Below are 21935 nucleotides of genomic sequence, written 5' to 3' on the forward strand. Positions count from 1 at the left end.
AACATTTCTCAGCCAGTAAGCTTTTTCCTGTAAATTAATAAAATCTAAACACCAGAAAAGAAAACAGCTGCATGGGAATGAAACAAAACAGAAATTGGGGATCGACTTCTGTGCAATGTTATTTTAACCTTCAAACAATATTATTCTGTGTTCAAAGCAGTGACAAAGGCTATAATTTTTCTATCATTACATGTTCGATTAAGAGTATGTCTCATAAAAACTAGCCCACTTATCTCACGTAGGCCATCACTTACCGCTTTTACAAGGGACGATAAAAAAAGAAAACGATTAAATAAAGGCTATGAGGCTATAAATGTTTAGTTTGAATTTCCTAATTCTCAAGCAGTAACGACGTGAAAGGAAAGCTTAAACGTCTCTTTTACAAATGTCTACTATTTTCAATGTCCTCTACAATTTTGAAGTTCTTCGAATGCTTCAACTCAACCCTAGCAATTGTGAATGCTTTTTGCAAGGAAAATTGCACTCTTGAAGTTCGAAAAAGGGAATTAAGATAGCTTTTGATTTTGATGGCCACTCGGGTAACGTGCGCTTATAAAAATGGCTGGCAAAAGAGACAAAGTGCCAAGAATCTTCTTGTGGGCTGAGTCTCTGGCTGAGCTATAACACCAATCATTATAAACCGTTAGAAAATCCGCAACAACACTTGAAGATCGACTTAGCTTCGGCCGCACACACTCAGGCCTTGTTTGTTATGTTTAAACCATGTTCTCATGTCTTATGACAAGAACGACACATAATCGTATTAAAACGCAAACAAACAACGGAACATGAAGCAAGGTTTACTTGATAATGTAATCGATCCATAAAATATCTTTTGATTTCTTAAAGGCGCAGCTCAATCGCATTTAGCGTTTAAGTGTTTAGCCTAAACAATAACTCTTTCAAAGAAGTATTTTTCGCTCCTAATTTGCAGGTCTAGTGTGTGCTTTGGTTACATTTTTTACATATTTTAACTTTAATTCTTTAAATCAGTAAAAAATCAGCTTTTAAATCGAAAAACGAAAATTTAGATTGTCTAAAAAACGTTGTTTTTATGTCCATCTTTTAACACTTAACATCTTAATGAGATGCATTTTCCAAAAATATAACTTTTCAAGTTTAAGCGAAATAGAGTATACGTAGCATATTTTTTTGTTTTGTAGCCTATTAGATTTTCAAAACTTTCAAAAAGAATATGAGAATCACGTTGGTTAAGCTCGGTCTAAGCAGAAGTTTTCGTTTCGAAATAAGAAGCAAAAAGTTATTTTTTACCATTTTTGAGGAACTTTATTTCCCGCAATAATTTGTCTGTTCTAAAATTTTATCAACAAACAATAATGAGAATGGAATCAACTGGGGCTCAGGTTATTAGTAGGCTATGCGGTTCTTAAATAAGTTTTTGATAAAATCCAGTAGTTGTTTCTAGAGCATCAATAATTTTTTGCAAATTAAAGAAAAGATGCTATGCAGCTATAATGCTATATGTTAGTTAGTCGCATTTTTTTCATAGGAAAGTCGATTTGAAGACTCCATTCCAATTTTTGAATGTCAGCGCAAAATACAACTGTTAGTTTACGTGATCTTAAAGTTTTGTTTATTTTTGAAATAAAATTGTGTGTGAACTGCTGATATTAGGTTTCATCTTGAGCTTTCGCAGCCTATGCAATCGGTTAAAATGTAAGACAATTGGCATATTGCATAGCCTAAATTACACCGGAGATTTTTCATGTAATTTAGTGTAATTTATTATTTTCATAACCTTTGTGAGTATAACTGGAAAGGGCCACTTTTATCTATCCGCACCATAACATGTTCTTGTGTTACATGATGGCTATAACTCAGAGATTACATTTCAATCTCTTTGATAAGTCAAATCCATGGCAAATTGCCAGCTTGTTAGAACAAGGATTAGTGCTGGAGAGAATGTGGGAAGATATTTATCAATTTTACAGTCAATTATGCTAACGAGGTAGAATATAGAAGTGTTGGAAAAAATGATATTTAAAAATCTCGAAATATGGAAACATTTTTTTTTCCTTTAAAATTAAATTTTTTGTGAAGAATTTCTTTTAGTTACCGGTACGACAAAAGTGTCAACTATACGAAAATGTAACCTTGTCCGGATTGGTTTGGCTATTAAGTGATATATTCTAGTTGAAGAAATAGTTCATGCATTTATTGTAAGTTTACTATTTAAAAGACTAAAGAAACGACCGTGATATTCTCTGTATCTTGAAACATCTTAACCTCTTAGTTATCTCAATTTTCCTAAAGGAAACATCACAAACACCTGTTCTTGGCATTTGGATTAAACATTATAAAGTTTTTTTCTGTTCTTCTGCTTTTTTTGACTTGTGAATATTTGTCTTTCAAAGCCTTCACTTTACGTTTCTGCAACAGAACAAACATGAAGAAGAAGAGGCGCCAATGTGAGCAAATACTTAACGTAAGTTTCAAAACTTTAAAGAAAAAAATGCATCTGTAAAAATAATTCCCAAAACAGATTTTCATACCTGTTGAATAAAAGTTCTTTTTGAAAATTAAAGTGATCATGTTCTCTCTAATTTCACGACAATAAAATTAAAGCGGGGTGAGCAGAAAATGTGTGAGGTTTGACAATAGCCGTACGAGCCAGGGGGGCAGGGGGCAATCGCCCCCCCTGTTGTTTCAAAACGTCGCAAGTTCGGGCAAAATCTTACAATTATTAGGGCAAAAATGGCAGTATAAAAAGCTACAAAATTGCATGAATTAAGAAAAACTATAAATTAATATCTTTTACCTATCAAACTAAGTACAGCCTCTTATTTGCACAAGAAATGTACCGCAAATTTTCATTTAGCACACCGGTATTGGTGTATTGTATTGTATTGCATAGTGATCAAACTATAGTACGAAATGCATTTAACCAACTGCATCATGCAAATTTGGGCAGCCACCAAAATATGTCTCTAATAGCCTACTTTTGTGAAACTACTCAAATCAAAATGCAAAATTTTCTATATAGCTAATTTTATTAATTTTTACAAATGCATCGTGTTGAGTTAAGCAGCTGAAAACATGAAATTATCTTGATGAAACTGATTAGTCTGTTCATGCAACTGCCCAAATTAGTGTGAGGCATTTTCCCCAAAATGAACAAATTCATTAATTTTTTCCATTTACATAACTGTACCATTTAGATTTGGGCAACAAAAAATATGAAATTACCTGATCATAGTCTATTTATAAAACTGCCCAAATTGGCATGATGCAGTTGCCTCGGCATCAAAAATTACTAAGTCTTTAATTTTTTCATAATATCCATAAATGCATTATCTTGATTTGGGCAACTACAAAATATGAATTTATATAAATCTGGTGAATACTTTTATAAAACGATTCGGGTGGAGAGGTTACAGTATAGCCTACTTTTTCAACCATAAACGGACATAGCCTAACTAAGCAACACCACAACATTTAACAAAAAAATGTTATACCTGTTAAATGTAATGTTGTGGTGTTGCTTAGCTTTGTTTGGTTACTTTTATAAAACTACCCAAATTAAAATGATGCAGTTGCGCCCAAAAATAAAACTAAAATATTTAGTTTGTTTATGCAACTGTGTCATGTTAATTTCACCAACATTTAATATGCTACTGCTGAAATATATAATCTCAAACCAATCATAATATATTCATTTATTTCAAAGCTTTCCAAACTCAAAACCTGCCATGCAAGCTGGCAAAATATTTGCTTTGCAAGATCTTGTATAAAACATGGCAGCTCCACTTTTTTTCATTAATATCTTGACTTCTGTTCTGTGGATACAGATCCAGTTGTTTGCAGTGTTTCTAGTGATGATGTAGAAAGCATATTTTTATAGTTTTTAGCTCAAGCATTCAGCAGTTACTGCTGCACGATGGCATGCATTAGTTATGTGTACCGTACTATAGTTTACTGCAAATGTATAACCCTTGGTTCTGATGTCAGCAGTTAGCAAGCGGCTGCAATACTGCAGAAATTTGACTATGAGAGCAACATACCTAAAACATTATATCTGGATGTGTATGCCTATCTTAATTTATCTTTTTTCATTCAAAGAGATGCTTAATTAGGGTGAGACATCCTAGAATCTAAAGTAAAAATGTGCAAACTTGGGTTTTATTATATTATCATGAGTGCATTTATATTGTCCAATTACAAATATACTCAATTTCATAATTTCCTTTCAGAGAATGCTGGGTGTAATATTAGAAAATTAGGTGAGTATATTTTCTTGCCTGTAAGTGTAATTCTCATTAAAGGATTCTTGTATGTATTCCTGCAGTAAATACAAACAACAATACAGTACATTTTAGTAAGTAGCCTACTAATATATTTCCTATTGCTGATTTTCCTGATATGATTTGTGTAATCATATAACTGCAGACGGCTCCATTGTTTCAACTTCAAGGTATATTATTCAGTGCACTTGGTCTATAGGCTATAGGTATAATTTTAACCAGTAGCCTACCATATACTTTTTATACAGAATATTTAAGTGGGGTTGTTTTTTTATTTGTGATGTGTAAAACAATATTTGTTACTCCTACCTACCATGCCAAAGTGCAGAAGCATCGAGCAATGCACAAGCAAGGTATCTTCAAAAATGAATTCAGTTGTTCTATCTTGATTACTTTGGTAACAAATTCTAGCTAGCTGGTGATCTTGTTATGTTAGTTTTTCACTATTATCATGCACCGCATACATTATATTTGGGCATTTTCTGTAAGAGCGTGCAGATTTGGGCAAATTTACGTTCTACCCCCCCAAAATGGTTTAGTCTCGTACGGCTATGGGTTTGACGCGCCCACTGCTCAGTGCTCAACCTAGTAGTATTTTTGAGGTACCCGTATGCAATATGCTGAGTGTAGTTTTGTTTAGACCGGTACTAATTTGGGAAAGACACAAGAACTATTTTTGCAAAATTTCTCTGAAAGTTGCATTAATTACGAATTAATACGAAACGGATTCTTTGATTACTATTCATTCTGAAAAAAATCTTAATCCTAATTCCCGTTTAATTTTAAGTATCATTTACCACGCACTGCTGTGTGCCGCTTATTAAATCATTTGATGACGTCATCAAGCACTTTGGTTACGTATGAAAGAGATCCACTACGCTTGATTTAACTTGAGCGTGAAAATGGCATAAAGCTAGAGCTGCAGGAAATTTTAATTGAAGATGTCAAAGTAACATTAGTTTGTGCAATGATTATAGAATTTGCATTGAAAAGATATAATTGCTTGACTCAGCATTTCCCCAACTTCTACCTGTCAAACTTTAGAGAAATGGTAAATATTTTCTCACTTAATAGCACCTCAACGTTGAAAATTTCGCTGCCACCAATGCTTGGTTTGGCAAACCACCTATGTGGAAAGAAGTTTTCTATACACAAATGCATGAATAGTGACATCATTGCCCTAAGAGCAAAATTCTTTATTTTTACGTTGATTCAACGTCTGCATATATAAAATCAACGTAAAAATAACGGATTTTGCTATCAGGGAGGGTGAGCAACTGTAGTGAGCTACAAAAAAATTAAGTTGCTGTTTTTCTTCTTTTTTTTTCGAACATATTGGGTGCATTTTCAAAAAATTGAAAACAACGTTGCATTCCAAGCCCTTTATGGTTCTTTAAAAAGTGTAAAGCGGTCTTTGTGAAAGTATTTAAACTGGTCTTTGCAGCTGGGACAGTCATTTATTTACCCAATCACGACCTTTGTCGGCTATGCAAAGTATCCATTTTGAATTCAAAGCATTTAGCAACCTTAGCTTCGCCAGAGCAAATAGCAGAGCAATTATAGGGCTAGCTCAAATAATTTTTAGTTATAGCCACTCAAAATATTATTCGCAACAGTCTGAAGACAATTCTTTGAGTTACAACTGCCAATAGAAAACTTCACACTGTGTTTTATGAGTAACAACAACCCAATGTTGCCAGTTGTCATTATGCAAACACACCGCTGCGTGCCATTCCTCAATATCCTCATTTTTCAAAATGATTGACGTTTATGTCAAGTTTCCATTTTACTATTGCAAAATAATTAAACCAAAGAGCATAAAATGTTTATATTTACGTTTATTTTTATTTATTTTATTGTGAAACTACGTTTAATGGAGTTTATTGTTTACTGTGCGCATCATTAGATGATTATTAAACCAATAAATTGTTAAGCAATTTTTTGAAATCCAGCAGACAGCATCAACATTGATGCATTAAAATAGCATTGTAATTACATCAGTTGATGTGAAATATTTATAATCGCGTCGAGACTCATACCTCATACTGGTAGTCAATTTTAGTTCATACTGTAAACACTAAACAGTAGCCCAAGAAGGAGATAACGTTGTATGAGCGGCTGAAAACTTGCCACCAAGTAAAGATTTTTTTGTATCTAAGCTTACGCCCAGTCGTTGAAGATTCAGAAAGTCGACGGAAAAGTAAGAAACTGAAACTTCGTACCCACCTTCAGGTGGTAACGAACCGGCGCCTTCCGACCGTCGTTACAGGGTTCTCACCATACGGCTATGTCGTTTTGATTAGGCCTATCTTGCTTAGTTTTATGTCCAATGGACTGTTTTTCCGATCCCAAAAAAAGTCCCATGCATGTTTTTTTTTTTCTTTGTAATAGGTGTTTTTTTTTCAGTGCCATTTCTTCTTTCCACAATTTTGAGTTCAACGCTGAGCTCTTTCCAAGTTTCTATTAAAATACTCACAGCACTCCTAGTGACAAAATTAACTGGAATAAGCAAACGCTAAAAGCAGCAAAAAGTTGCTTTTTGCTCGCAGAGGAAGCAACAAATAGTGATATCAACTCTTGACTTTAAACGCCATGGAGAACTGTTTAGCCTAATACTTGTACTATTCATACGACATAATCCGTGGTATTAAAGTGGGCTACTACGCCACGGTGTGTAATTCAAATTTACACCACCTCAAGATGAGACTACCTTATGTTTATTGCAATTATGTTCTACTCGATAGTGCAGTGGTTTTCGAACTTTTCTAAATGCCACACAAATCTGAGTTTTGTGAACATCTCGCAACCAAGACACAGAAAACCTACATGAGCAGTTTCAAAACTCTAATGTTTTTAGTGTATAGTTGTGTTAGTTGGTTTTGAATCTTTATTCTCGGACTGCCAAAGCCTCTGATAGGTTATTCCTGGTAGTTTCGCATAACTTACTTGTTGAAGTTTGTCACGACGGGCCGGTTGCTAAGATTGGCTAAGTGAAGTTTCCGATTGTTGAAGTGTTGTTTCGGAGGAATTATTCCATTCACTTGGTGCCACTGAACGGAGAGCGCTCTTGCTCAAGCGCACACCCCGAGAGCCGAACCAGGGCCGCTTGATCTTGAATCGGGCGCTTAACCACTTGTCTATTCCATTTTGGCAGATTTGAATCGTTCCTGTACATCCAATGTTTTTACCCTTTGCGACCAATAGTTTGGTAGACTACAGCTTTAAGTGATAACAATAAGCACGTGAATAACCCACGGTGGCAGTTAAACAGGAGACAAATATCTTCTCCAATGTAGCACAGGCCTATCTTATCAATAAGATTTTATCAAAAGTAGATTAAAAATTGGTTGTGCGCTCAAGCATATTGTAGCACTTCAGTGGAGTTTGAAAATATGTTCTGAATGACCACCATCAAAGCAAAACAACATTATCTTGTTAGAGCTTTGCTGTCAAGTGGGAGAATGAAACACGTGGAAGCATTTGCCATAACCCTTATTGCTCAGTTGAGTTGGCGCCGGAGCCTTGTGAATAAATGGCAAGGCCAAGCAATGGCTCAACTCTCGACGTATGTGCTTGAGCAATGCACTTCAAGAACAGCTCTCTGTTCGGCGGCATCTAATGAATAAAATAACTTACAGGCAACCTGATTTTCAACTAATTTTAGTGTCAATATCAGTGACCAGCAGACCTGAGCCAGTGGTTCAAATCCTCTACAAATATCGGAAACAGTCGAGAAAGCTTCCAAAAAGGCTTCATCAATCCGAAGTTCTAAAGACTTCGAAAAGCCGACTCCAATCCTTGCGAAACTAGACGAGTTTTCCTCCGCTCCAATAGCTCAGTTGGTTAGCGTGTGATTTCGTGGACGAAGAAGCTTCAAGATCAAGCGGCTCTGGTTCGACTCTCGGTGCCTTTAAGTCTCTTGCCAACGACAGAGCCACAAGTTCTTGAGCGACGTCGAACCAATGTCCATTCGAACGTCCAATCAGGGCCCTTATCACTCGGCTACGCAGACGAATGTGATCACACTTTGCAGTTTTACTACTTCAAGAAAAAAAAACAAAAAAAAAACACTGAACTTTAAGCATTTATTGGCTAAACTATGAACTCTACAAAAATGCCTTTTCCATCAAATTACTCTGGCACTACCTGATGGATGAGACAACATTGACCAGAATGCGACGACAAAGCAATAATTGTTGTTTATTGTCAACAGATAGTTTGGCCACAAGCTGTCCAGATATTGACCAGAAGCCGAGTCTTCTGCGGAATAGTTGCTTCAAGTGAGATACAGTACAACAAAACACGTTAGATCATGCAAGAATTTTAAGCGATACAACTTTCTATGTGAAGCACACCGTCGTACAGCTTAATGTTAGCAGGTTAACGGTTAAGGTAGAATGAAGTTATTAGTTCAAAAAATTATTAAATATACAAACTAAATCAAGTTTCAAGTTTACTAATTGGGATAGAGCAGCAGAAAAATTCTAAGAATGAATGTTTTTTTTTCGGAAATCCACGACAAAATCTGTGATGTACAAATGCAAGTAGTTTAGAATCTGGGAGGTTTTTACAGTATGGTACAAAACAAAATATAGGAAATGCATTGATAAGAGCGACATATAAAAACTAGCTGACAACTTTTATAGGTTCTTCATTTGGGCTTGTCATGGAATTTTTCCACGAGATATTTTCTTACTAGGCTGATTCCTCGTGGTACCTTGCTGGCAGTCTGCCAAGGTACTTGAAATGAAAGAAACGTTTGTTCGTTTGTCGTATCCAGGCTTACACTGGGTGGTTGAAGATTTAGATTAAGTGGACGGAAAGGTAAGGAAGCCAATCTTCGTGTCCACCTTCAGGCATGTCTTTAAGTGTCTTGCCACAGACACAGCCGCATGCTCTTGATGCGGTGTCGAAACCGGCGCCCTTTCGATTGCCGTTCCAGGGTTCTCACCACTCGGCTATGCGGCCAACAACTAAACCTGACGTTTTGTAATAAAACTGATTGTTCAACAAAATCAAAACGTATAAATGATGCTTCGAAAACAAATTTTCTTTCAAAGTTTTTTTTCCTTTAAGCAACGGTATTAACCTATCAAAGTAGCAAACCAAAAACCATGGCAATAAAAGCAATTACGTCATTAGGTGTTGCCAGACCCATAACGTAGAGCTATTATGTTGACGACAGTTTTGCATCTAGCCTCATTCGGATAAGGTGACGCAAAGCAAAAAGGCGTCGTGTAACATGTATACAGTCTCTTACCTGAATACACGTTTGTTCTATGGCACGTGTGAGCTTGCTGCGGTGAGCACTGATTTTTTGTGTACCAAACAATTACTCACTCAGCAACAAATTGCCATAAGGTTGTGTATGACGTTAGGTGGTCTAAATTGTGGATGATTTTGGCAACTGCATTATACACAGGGATGGTAGGAGTACAGTCTTTGAAGCGATATGTGCCTTGTTGGTATGAAAAAAAACGCATCTTTTCTAAATTTTAAAATTCTCAAAATAAAATCCTGTGAGGTTGCAATAGAAAGTGGAGCTAACACTTTTTCCTATCGAAATCTTAGCTTTTCCAAAATCTTAAACGTTAAAGTGCCCGAATAGTTGAAAACCACAATCATTCTTAATTTTTATAAACTGAAAAACCTCGTTTAAAATTATGAAAACTAAAGGACAACTTGTCAGGGATGGAAGTGAAAAGTAAAACATAAACTAATCACTCCTCTGGCAAGGCAAATACAAAAAGAAGGGCTTTGTTTGCTTATTACGGCATCTGCCTCATAATTGTGGCCAATGGGCTAATTGTAGCAATGTCCATCCCCTTGGTACAAGCCTCCGGTTAGGTAAATATCAAGTGTCTGTCTAGATGCAAAACTCACGACATGTCATCATGATAAAATGATGACGTCACACAACAAGGTTATTCAGGTTCAGTTTAGTAGACAGATCGGAAGCATGATCCACTATAACGGTTCTTTTGAAAATATTGTTTAAGCAACCAAAAAGTCAACTGAGCTCAGATTTGTCCGCAATATTTTAGTGCAGCACTTCATTTTAAGATTGTGGCCACTCCTTGGCAGGACTGTATACTGGAAATGCTTCATTTTTTTCATGCAATGCAATAAAATACTTTTCGATGAAAGCAGTTACATAATGATATATATATATTTACATTGATTTAGATATTAGCCAAATGTACATGTGTACTTCTTCTCAACACATTCAAAAACGATGAATAAAGTTGCATGAAGCGTTATTGAATAAGAAAACAATCGTTGGGTCTATGATGTTCTTTGCATTTGTCAAAACATCAGAGCTTGATTGGATGTTGCAAAGTGGTGTTGGAATGGTCATCTTGGAATGCAATTGAGTTTTAAAAAATCCTCAAGGGTAAAAGTTAGTTTGATTTAAATGCTATTGCAAGTTGCAACCAATGCTATGTACTGTATATTATTCTAAAGCGTAAAAGCTTTATGGTGCTGCTAGTAGTGTAAGCGACATGACCGTTTGTGAGGTGGTTTAATATCACGTGACCATGACCTGGCCTTTTGCAGCATTCCTTTAGACTGCCTGCACGTAATTGCTGGGGAACATTCCATATTTTCCAGAACTTGTGTTCATTCCTTCCATCCATCCCTCGTCGATGATTGTGACGTCAGACACTCTGTCTCCTTCTTTGATTGACAACTCATCGTCATCAGCAGCCACGTAATCGTAAATCGCGACGTAAACCTATAAAAGGATATAAAAGTTAAGCCAATACAGAGCGAGCGAGGCAGGAGTGTTGATGAAGGATCCGTAAAAAAAATACTTTTGTACCTACGCTAGGAATTATTTGACAAGCCTGGAACCTTTCCATTGGGCTCAGAAAGTAGAAAAAATAATTCTGCATCCGATTCTTTTTTAAAAATACCTTATGCTGTTTGGGAGCTTCCTCTTTCCCTGATGATTTATTGTCATTTTTCTCCTAAAGGTAAGGTCTTGTTTTTCTCACAAGTGTCTAATGTTAGGGAACCGAGCATTGTTACAGAATCTAAATTTATCTCAACGGGTTTGAATACAAAGTTAATTCATAACAATTATTTATCCCTGTTTACCAAGAAATATGCAAGTCATCAGTAGAGATATATAAGACAAGACAGATATTGGGTTTTTTCTCACTCCAAAAATGTTCAACACTGGACCAGAGTGGTACTGCTTAATCAAAACCTTCATTCGGTCTACAACAGCGAATCGATTACCATTCCCATTGTTTGTGGGAAAACAAAGCATTATAACATGACAAAAATAAAATGTAAAACTATTGACAGGCCCTAGGTTTAAAAAAAAATTGACATTTGCTACGATAGGGAGCCAACGTCAACAGGCAAGTCAACTTGCATTGATGACAAAATTGCAAACCTGGTGAGGTCAAAACCAGATAATTATAGGACGGCCTAATAGCTCAGTCGGTTCAGCACCAGACTTTGTGAAGCAACTTTACAGGCAAATCACAATAACAAGAAACTTTAAGATCAACCAGCGCTGTTTCGTCTTCCAAAGATTGCTCTCCATTCACTGACGAAAACTCTACTCTGTCAATCTCGGTGACCGGGCCTGCGTCAGTGGTTCAAAGCCTTTACAAGTATGCGAAACTGAAAGATTAAGCTCTCAAAAGAGCTTTCTCACTCCGAGGATAGAGATTCAATCAATCGATCGACCACACTACACGACACACGAGTTGCTAACCCTGGTATCGTTTAACAATATTGACAATTGTTTCCATAGTTACTCACCGGTTTTGTAGGAGTCGCTTTCGTGGGAGGGGGTGCGACAGCCTGAAAATAAAAATAAAAAATTGTTTGTTTATTGTTTTCAAATGACGCAATACAGTTCCATTCGACAACAGGCAATTTTCTTTGACATCATCAATTTTTGAGAGGATCGGTAGGCCAGCCAAGTCAATTAGTTGTTGAAGGTATGGTGGAAGGAAAGACATGGGGAAGGAGAGAAACTTGGAGGGATAATGTAAAACCGTGGGCTGACTTTTCAGGCATCGAACAAGCAAAAAGAATAGCAGAGGAACGTGACGTATGGAGGCAAATGATAACCAACCTTCGGCTCGGAGACGGTACATGATGATGATGATCGGAAATTATTTAAATAAAAAGTGTTTGAAAAATAATAATCCAATAATTCAATAATGAATGGAATATTCTGCATAGTGACTGTCTTCGTGACTCACAACTGACTAGGATAACACCGTGGCTATTTGGACATGGGGCCCGATTTATTACAATTTGCAGATTTTGATTACCGTTACTGCTACTGTTTGATTAAAATTTTCTATGTGTTTTTTTTACTTTTGCTGACTAGTAATGTATTGATACAAAAGTATTGATAAGTAAATACAAAAGTACTAGTATTGATATAAAAGCTTTTTGATGCCTTGGAGAAGCAGTGGAAAAAAGAGAAAAATTAAATTAAAAAACATCCAATCGTATTATTAGCGAGTATATAGACACAGTTAACAGCTTGACTTAATTTTATGAATACTGTACAATTGTCCTTGTTTTTCAACGCCTTATGATATTAAAACCCATTTTGCTATTTGGGGAAGACAGTGAATAAGACGTTACCATATAAGTTTCAGTAAATTTCATTCAGGCTGTTACCAAAACTTGGCAAAATCTAGAAAATTCTGTAAAATGTGAGAAATCAGGCCGTATCTATAGGTAGCCACGACAACATTCACAATAAACACTAAACGCAGCAAGAGACAAGAGTAAGGTAAAACCATATAAAACAACGACACACTGACTCCAACACCTTTCGACACAGCACATTACTGGGGAACTCACTCCGTTCCAAAAGCTAGTGCAAATCGTTACTACCATAGGGAGACCACAGCATCGGGCTAAACCAGGTCGTTTGCATCTACACTTGTGAAGTAGGCTAAACAACTATCAGGCTGTTAAAAGCAAAACTCAATATATTTTAAAAGGAAAAATTGCCAAACACGAACGTTCTAGCTTGCTTAAGAATAAAATGGCTTGAAGAAAACCTAGCCAGCAACATCGCAACTCCTATCATTGTCACAAAAATATGGAACACACCTAAAACACGTTGACTTGAACGAAACCAAACTTAAATATTGACGATAAGCAAACGAAACCAAGCAATGGGGATTGAGAATAGGGCGTTTATCACGACATAAAGAATGAGAACGTTTTTCGCTATAATGTCATTTGTCAGACATTGTCATTTGTCAGACATTGGAACTGATTTCCATTACAAATTAACCTCTCTGCCACAATTGAATTATTGACTAGGACCACTCTTGCACTTCATAAAATACTTGCTATAAAAATGATCATAAACAGTGAGCTACGTATAAATAGTCAAATCAACCACAACAATCAGCCAATATAAAAACTAATAATTGAAACTTATATGTGACATTGTCTTGGGGGCAAATTATTGAGTGAGGACAGTGTTGGTACAACACCTACCTGTGGGGGAGGCTGGGCTGCGCGTTGAGTATGAGCGCCACCTGGTGCTTGTCTGGCATTTACAATTTGTTCCGCTGCAGGTCGCCCTTCACTTTCGTGGCCAACTTGATGAGGAGCAACCTGGAAAAGTTGTAAGATGAATACTTCTTTTTTCCTTATATCATATGTACAAGCATTTAAGCTATATCATGCTATTAAGATTTCTAATACGACCCAGGACCCAGTATATCGAGCCAACCATTTCTTATCACAATTCTGAAATATCATACAAGTATCTGAAAACTGATGTGAGAACGAAATCATTTTGAGAAGAATATTTTTTTTTACAAGTTGTAAGTTAAAATCACTGGTACGAATTTTCAAATTTTGTCTTCAGTATGCAGGCTAAGAATATTGAAAGGTGTCATCCATAACATGAGCGATTCACAAGAGAAAAATGATACGTTGTACAATATACTGTAAATTGCGCTATGGCAGGTATTCGTACAATACCTATAACCCAGAAGGATTTTGCTGTCTGCGAAGCAGTTGGCAGTCATTTATCTGAGTAAGGTGAGACTAACAAATTGCCACTTACATGGTATCCAATTGTGGAGGCTAGTTTGTTTGCTTGTGAAGCTGAATATAAATTCAAATCGTCAAAAAAACAGACTAAAGTAATTTTGATTAGTTTTCAAACGAAACTACATAACATATCGCAATAACTGCATTCAATTGCTATCTCCGCTTGAAGCAGATTGCGTATCAACATGGGTTATCTGTTTCCACAAGTCACGATTTTGAACTAGCCCGCCCAGTGTCATCAAATCGAGTTCACTCAGTAACTTATAACAGCGCAAATACAAAAATAATTGAAGTTTTTATGCTTTAATTTGTTCATTTTAAAATTTAATTAATTTTTAAATTGGTTAAAGAATTAAAATAAGCATACAATCATTTTCGCGTTAGCTTTGTTTAGATGAGGGTAAACTACAATAAATTAATTAAATTACGACAATGAAAAAAGTAACATGACAATAGGCTATAACGGAACGATCAATGTAGTTGGTTGTATTTTAAATAACCTACAAAAATATAACACTATTACCTGTTTTGTTGGAGACACTGTCAGCGACCTGAGTGAATTCCTATGCCCAAAATATGTTCAAGTTAGCAACACATACCAGATACACCTACTGTACCGTACATATAATGCTTAAGCAAGGTTGTATTTTAAGTTGGAAAATTTTCTTAACGTTTTCAAACGCAGAATCAATTTAGAAAGGTTGGATTTTGCAATGCTGCTTTATGACTGTGTTGACAGTAAATAGGTTAACAAAGGCATAAGTAAATACAACAAAAAACAAAACATGAAATTATGCACACAATTAATCTTTCTATAGTTGAAAATTGTTTAGCTATATCGTAAACAAAAGGAAGGCAATAAAATCATAATAACACTGCACAAATGCTGTCACTCTAAACGTTTAATCTGAAACGTGTTAAAGAATGCATCGGGCTAAATTTGGAACATAATACAATGCGTAGTGCTGTATGTGTAAATGAAAGCACAACGTACTGGAAAGCATGTCATGAGAAAACTGAAACGATGGTAAAATTATTTGCCAGTTTTGCATATGCAAAAGCTTTACTAGGCTGCTAAAGGTTTTAAAAGAAGACTTATCTGAACAGTGTGAACACTCGCATGGAAAACACATACTTTAATTAAGTTCTATTTAACGGCTTTTCGTTATTTAAATAGCTTAGCTCTCTCTGAAACAGCAAATCTTGTAAGTGGGATAATCCTTTTAAAATGGTCAAAGTTGCGCCTTACGCCGCTTTGCTGCTGTTTATGTAAAATTTAATTATGCTGGCTAGTTGCAACCGTTGTTCAGATTTCAGTGATTGCCAGGCAACTTGGAGACCAACTGTTCGGCTATGTATTGACACATGATCATGAGCGTAATATTGGATTGACAACATGGATTTAAGAACCCCAAGTTGTCTGAACAAAGCTTCAACAAAGTCAGAACCAAGCAAACAAAAGTCAAGATTTTCAAATTACCCTTAGATGGTCCATTTTGTCCTAAAAACATGAAAATAAACAACGATTAGTGAGTTCTATCAAAAGTAGAAATTTGCAAAAGCTAATTTAAAATCAAAAGCCAAGTGCTTAAACTTCTGCAACCACGTGGAAAAATGCAGAATTTTTGCAACGCTTGATACAATTGCAGCGATTGGTGGAATATGAAAGCAATTTTAAACGTGAGTTACAGTAGCCTACTACTGCACGTTTAAATATCAGAAAATTGGAGAATCTATCGATATTGAAGTGGGCTGATGAGGTATAGGCCTAGTTACGTTGCAAGAAACAGACGCAAACGGAGAAAAACATATGTTTAAAAACAGAGTTAAAGAGTAACCTAGATGAATACTTTTGGTTGCCATAATTAACACAAATTATGTTACAAAATGAATCTTTCGTGTACTTAAAATAAACTTACCTTGCGGTACTCCACCTCAGAAATATTCTTTTGTTGCTTTGCCTAGAAAATACCGTCATTTCGTTTACAACAGGTCTCTATTGTGTTGGCATCATAGCTCAGTATGTTTTAATTAGTCTTCATCACTCAGCAGCAAAGTCTAATCATCTACAGTACGTAACCAAGTAGTGAGTGTGCAATGCCAAATTGTGCATGCGCAGCGTTCTTTTAAAGATCGGCAAAACACCTAATGTAATGCTTGAAGGTAGATATGAAGATTGGCTTTTTGCCTTTCTATCCACTTTATTAAAATCTTTAACAACTGGGCATAAACCTGGATACCACAATACAAGATCTTGTTTAGTTCTCTAATGTAGGAATACTACACTACATCAATTTTTAACAGCAAACTTTTCCCTCATTGGACGTCTACATGAAAATGCCTTATTCAAGCAGAATAAACTTTTTCTTTCAAATGCATGGAAACGAGTTGACATCAGCAGAAACAAAATTTATGATACGTTGCTTCTCAAACTACTGAAATGAGGATTGAGAAATTAATTACTAAAAACTGATACAATCGACCATACATTTAAGTTAACAGTTTTATACAACTTGGCTTTTAAACAACTCACCAGTCTCAGTGCCTCAGGAGTGTCGGCGACAGCTGTAAACTTGGTTGCTGTAAAGAGAAAAGTTGAAAAATGAAAGAACTTGGCAAATCAACAACTAACATTCAAACAACTGTACAACACAAGTGTCGATGATAACTATAAAAAGAAGATTTTATTTACAAATTGTTTTCAGGTTGCACGTGGCCCTGGTCTGCACTAAAATACGCTTCAAAAACCATTGGATTCAAAATTTGTAATTTAGCCAACGGTTATTGACTGATAAAAATGTTAGGCAAGAGTGAGATAGCTTTGGACATACAATAAGTAGCTGGGTTGCTGGATTAAATGTTTCATATTTTTCCCTTTGGCTGGACTCACACCTACTTTGTTGTTTGTGTTTAGAGAAAAAGATGATTGATTTAGTGCATCATAAATTTGTTGTTTTATATTGTTTGTTTGTCGCATCCAGGCTTACACCTGGTGGTTGAAAATTTAGATTAAGTGGACGGGAAGGCAAGGAAGCCAATCTTCATGTCCACCTTCAGGCATGTCTTTAAGTGTCCTGCTAAAGACACAGCCGCATGCTCTTGAGCGGTGTCGAACCGACGCCCTTTCGATTGCCGTTCCAGCGCTCTCACCACTCGGTTATGCAGCCGTTTTATATTCGCAACTACTATATTTAAAGAATACACGGTGGTTTCTTTAAAATATCGCGCCCCTTGGAAAGGTTCCCGGGCCGGGTCCAAAAGCATCTTCTAAACTCCTTGTCCACGCTGCTAATTGGACCTTTTTGGTTGTGTTTTCTCATATGGCTCAAACCTCAAGTGATGCCAGTAGGCTATGGGCAATTGCATGCATTGATATTGTAGCCTATACACAAATCTGGTAGCTTACGACAAGGGACGTCTGTTTTGAACCAGCAGCTAAAATAACTAACGGAAAGCCAAACGCTCATTCTGGGTAAATATGATTACCTGGAAAACAGCACAACATGAACAAACAACACAAACATTTCTACAATCACTCAACTTTCAGACTTTGGCAAATCTTGTTACATAAAAACCCTGCAAAAAATTGAACGCAAGGCATATCCTTCATTGGTTCAATTAGGGGCAGGGGATTAGGGGTTGTCAATTTTTTCTTTGAATGTTTGAAAGGTACGGTAAATAAAGCAAAAGATGAAGCAAAGAATTATTCGAGAGTAAATTTACTGTAATACAAAATGATCTGAAATGTATACCAAAAGTGGCTTAATCTTTTTGTACAAACAAATAGCAAATTCCTTGTGCACCTGTCCTAGGCCACGGCCCGGTTGTTGATGGCCCCTGGTTTAAATGTGCTTGCCATGTGCGTTGTACATTAATTGATCAATCAAGCGATTAGTATGCAGTGAAGAGTAACAACAGTGTGTCCAGCAAGCTATCACACTCAAGGCAAAACCCAAACAGCAAGTTGTCATATTTACGTTGTTTCAACGTCTTCTCAACAAGGGAACCGATTTTTTAGTGTCACTTTAGCATGGCATACCATCTGCTGAGGTCAGCAAAATCGGTCTCTTTACTTTATAAAATGGAGCAATTTTGTTAGCTGAGTTGCACATCAGTAGTTGTTGTTTTGTATGGCGCTATTTTTTTTCAAGTCTTAGCAGTTTTTGTTAAATTTAACCAATCCATGACGACGTTGTTGCATTGAGGGTCTGCGAGGTATCCTCCTTAGAGCTACTTTACCATGCATTCTAACATAAGATGGTCTGTGGACTGATTTGGAGCGTTGCATTTTGCAAGTAGCCTAGTTAACATAACCTCATAACAGAAGTGGGGATATAGCGACGTGCTAACGTTGTTTGGCACCCAAGAAGGATTGCTCATCCAGGACTGCAGCAACAATGGAACTGTTAATACACCGATTAGGAAAACTAAGCGTCTGATTAGACATTCAACGATCAGTTTGCGGGAAATTAATGGGGGCTCAGTAATCAGTGATTTTAATCAGCAAATTACAGTTGGCGCATACAAAAAGCTGGTCAATCAACAGATTTGCTTTATCAGTAAATTGTCCTCTATTGGTGATTTCAACCCTTCCACTTACAAAGCGGTCTGTTTAGCGTTTTACTTTCTCCTTTGACAGTAGAACAGAAAGATGAAACCAAATCCCACCAGTAGGCTATAACTTGAGTCAAGCACGCTATATGCTTTAAAAAAATCCAATGAAGTCTTTTAGATATGTTCATTATTTCAAAACACAATGCTACCTGGGCCACGGTTTGATGAAATATTGTGCAATGTGCATACTCACTTGGGTAATGAGTCTTGCAGTACGGAAGCTTGTTGTACTGTAACATAAAACAATTGATTTATTACTGTATTCATAATGTATGATTACCTTTTATAAAACAATATAACTTACCAGTAGCCTAATTCTTAACATCATGATAAACTACATGACTTAAAAAATACCCCAGAGCCTCCACACACTTAAACTCTATTGGCACCCTCCTCTAAAACTCTACAATTTATTTTTGTGTAATCAGTGATAAAAAGTTATTTTGCACAACCAGAAAACAGGCCTTTTGACTACTGTGTAGAACAACTTGAAAAATAGTCTGCGCTTTTGTGGCAATTTAGGTAACAAGTTATATTCAACACCAATTTATGAGAGAAAAAGAGAACATTGCATAGACTGATTTTTCTTTGCTTATTGTTGTTGTAGGCTACCTGGAAAAAAAATTATTACTAGTTTTATTTTGCCACATAATACCACAACTTTGAAAATGAATAGGTGTAATGTTGAAAGTGTTTCTTTCGAGTGTTTCATTTCAATGTATAAGATCTTGGGTAGTAAATAATAATGTGCTGAAAAATAGACAATAAATAAAATAAATAAATAAACGAGCGACTGTGTAGGATAGCTATCATCAAAACGAGACAACTTTGCAAAAAATAAAGTAAACTGTTACAATGTCAAAGTTAAAAATTGATCAATTTACGTATATACTGTACAACGACCATAAGCCATTGTTTATTTGGCTATCTAGCTAAAAGTTACTGACCAGCTCAAATCCAAATTACGTCATAGCAACAACGATCACAATCAGCAAACGGGAAACACGTCATTAATTGAAATAATCCATGGCGTGCAGCAATGGCCCTTGATTAATTATTTGCAAACACAATATGCAAAGTGTAAAGCTGCTTAAAAGCTTCATTGAAATGAGTTATTTTTAGATCATAAGTTAGCTATCAGTCAGTCAACATTGATTGAGTTCCCATGCATTGTGTTTACAAAATCACTCAGTCTGATCACGATAACTTACCCCTTTGTAAGTATTCATCGTCAGTTTTAAATTGCAGGTCTCGCATGTGAAGCAGGATTTGTGCCAAATCTTGTCCAGGCAGTTGAATTTCTCCACTACAAAGTAAAAACAGAAATATAACACAAGCTAGATCAACATGAAACTTGTTGAATTTTACTCAGTTCTTGTAACAGTTCAAACGTTTGCAAACGTTAAATCGATGTGAAAAAAGTAGTAAATTTCAAGCTGCGGTGCATATAGTAAAACTATCACCACACATATGTGAAATGTACATAACAGTCTTCAACAGCCACTTGACCTGCCCACAACCTGTCAATGCAAAGTCATACGACTCATACCCATGTTCAAGCCAACGTGCTTTGAAAGTGAGCTGGCGGTTGTGCAAAAATTAGCTTTTACAAATTTCCAGTCAAGTTCTTTTCCCAGACAGCAAATCAGACGTTTTCTTACATTTTAAAAAACGACTGATTTGCTGTCTGGCTATCCCAGTATCTTAGCGATATTGATAGCAATTATACTGTACACTAATGTGGCGGTGTTCAAATAAACACATTCACTTTAAGCACTAAATTAAAATTAAGTTGATGTTTCTTGGGAACGGTATAAACAATTTGCAGATGTTTCGTGCATTCTTTTTGAATTGATTCAACATCTGTTCACATTAACTCAACGTGAAAAGGACAGATTGTATTAGTTAATAGTAAACAAACTATTGATTTTGTAATGCAGTTTGCAAAGTGGCTATTTTACGCATTGTTTCTACGTCCAACAGATGTTAAATTAACGTAACTGTTCAAAGAATTCAATTGCTTGTACACAGGAAAAGATTCTGTTAATTGCTGGTGGATTGGCAATGCTGTGACATATTTCGTACGTTTGATGTAAATGTAATGTAATTTGATGTAAATGAATGTAACTTGATGTAAATGTAATGTAATTTGATGTAATGCTAAAAACGCCCGAAACAAACTGAAAAATTTATGTTGTTGTCAACGTGACTGGAAGAAGTTGTTTTGAAAAGTTCAACTGCCTGAAATGGCGCATCAAAATGAAAAGTTGAAACACAAGTGAACGAAACATGGGGCGAATTTGGGGGTTGAGGTTAGCCACCATTGTCAAACGTTTCACCTCTTTTTTTGTGCAAACTATTTTCCAACAACAAGAGTAATGTGCATTTTCTTTGGGGGGCAAAAACAACAACTTATTACAAACAAAAGATGATGTTACATTGTGGTTTCTGTTTGAATCATCAATATTAAACAGCAAATTGAAATACAACAAAAGCCTGCAGCACTGCTCGTTGCAGTATAATGTATACTCGATGCAAATAAATTATTTATTCAACAACAACAATCCAAAATTACCTGGATAGACGGTTTTCTTGCATCTTGCACAAGGTGGATTCATTGTGAAAAAAATTACACACCAACAAATTTAAAACGTTTCTGGAACATAAAATAAATCGTAACATGTGGACAATGGTAATCATTTAACTCACTTATACACTTGACAGGAAGTTAAAAATTCAGGTTTATCAGAGAAGCTCTGGGGTAATTTACGAAAGTGGAACCATCTAATCTTTCTACTCTGGCCATGCATTGCAAAGTTTGCCTAGCAAACTAACAGGTTTGCATACGTCGTGGCTAGAGATGTATGGTAGTTAATTTTCAACCTCTTGACATGTCCACTGCTCTTCTTCCATATATCTTCCACTCTGCCACCTGCTCCCCTCTTCATTCATCATACAACCAATTATACACTACATTTCACTAAGCCAAACCGGATCCCT

General features: G+C 36.0%; 1 protein-coding gene across 1 annotated transcript; it reads right to left on the bottom strand.

The window, feature by feature from the left end:
• Positions 1-8447: 8447 nt before the first annotated feature.
• LOC145777439 (LIM and SH3 domain protein 1-like) lies at positions 8448-21593 on the bottom strand. Its single transcript, XM_082588810.1, has 11 exons — positions 21511-21593; positions 20147-20241; positions 19129-19165; positions 16855-16901; positions 16241-16282; positions 15802-15822; positions 14845-14884; positions 14335-14375; positions 13758-13877; positions 12042-12083; positions 8448-10998 (listed from the first exon to the last, which is right to left on the bottom strand). The coding sequence occupies exons 1-11, from the start codon at positions 21551-21553 to the stop codon at positions 10828-10830; spliced, it is 699 nt and encodes a 232-aa protein (XP_082444936.1). The 5' UTR covers positions 21554-21593; the 3' UTR covers positions 8448-10827.
• Between the last annotated feature and the right edge of the window lie 342 nt (positions 21594-21935).

Source organism: Aplidium turbinatum, chromosome 9 (genome assembly GCF_918807975.1).
Source record: "Aplidium turbinatum chromosome 9, kaAplTurb1.1, whole genome shotgun sequence".
Classification (NCBI taxonomy): Eukaryota; Metazoa; Chordata; class Ascidiacea; order Aplousobranchia; family Polyclinidae; genus Aplidium; species Aplidium turbinatum.

What these genes read in the sequence shown, in the direction of transcription:
- LOC145777439 (XM_082588810.1), bottom strand. Translation starts at nt 21,553, where the DNA reads ATGAATCCACCTTGTGCAAGATGCAAGAAAACCGTCTATCCAG. An exon ending in CAGTGTCTCCAACAAAACAG is followed by an intron (nt 14,376 to 14,844) that starts GTAATAGTGTTA and finishes ATTTATATTCAG; the next exon opens with CTTCACAAGCAAACAAACTA. An exon ending in CCTCCACAATTGGATACCAT is followed by an intron (nt 13,878 to 14,334) that starts GTAAGTGGCAAT and finishes CAACTTTTCCAG; the next exon opens with GTTGCTCCTCATCAAGTTGG.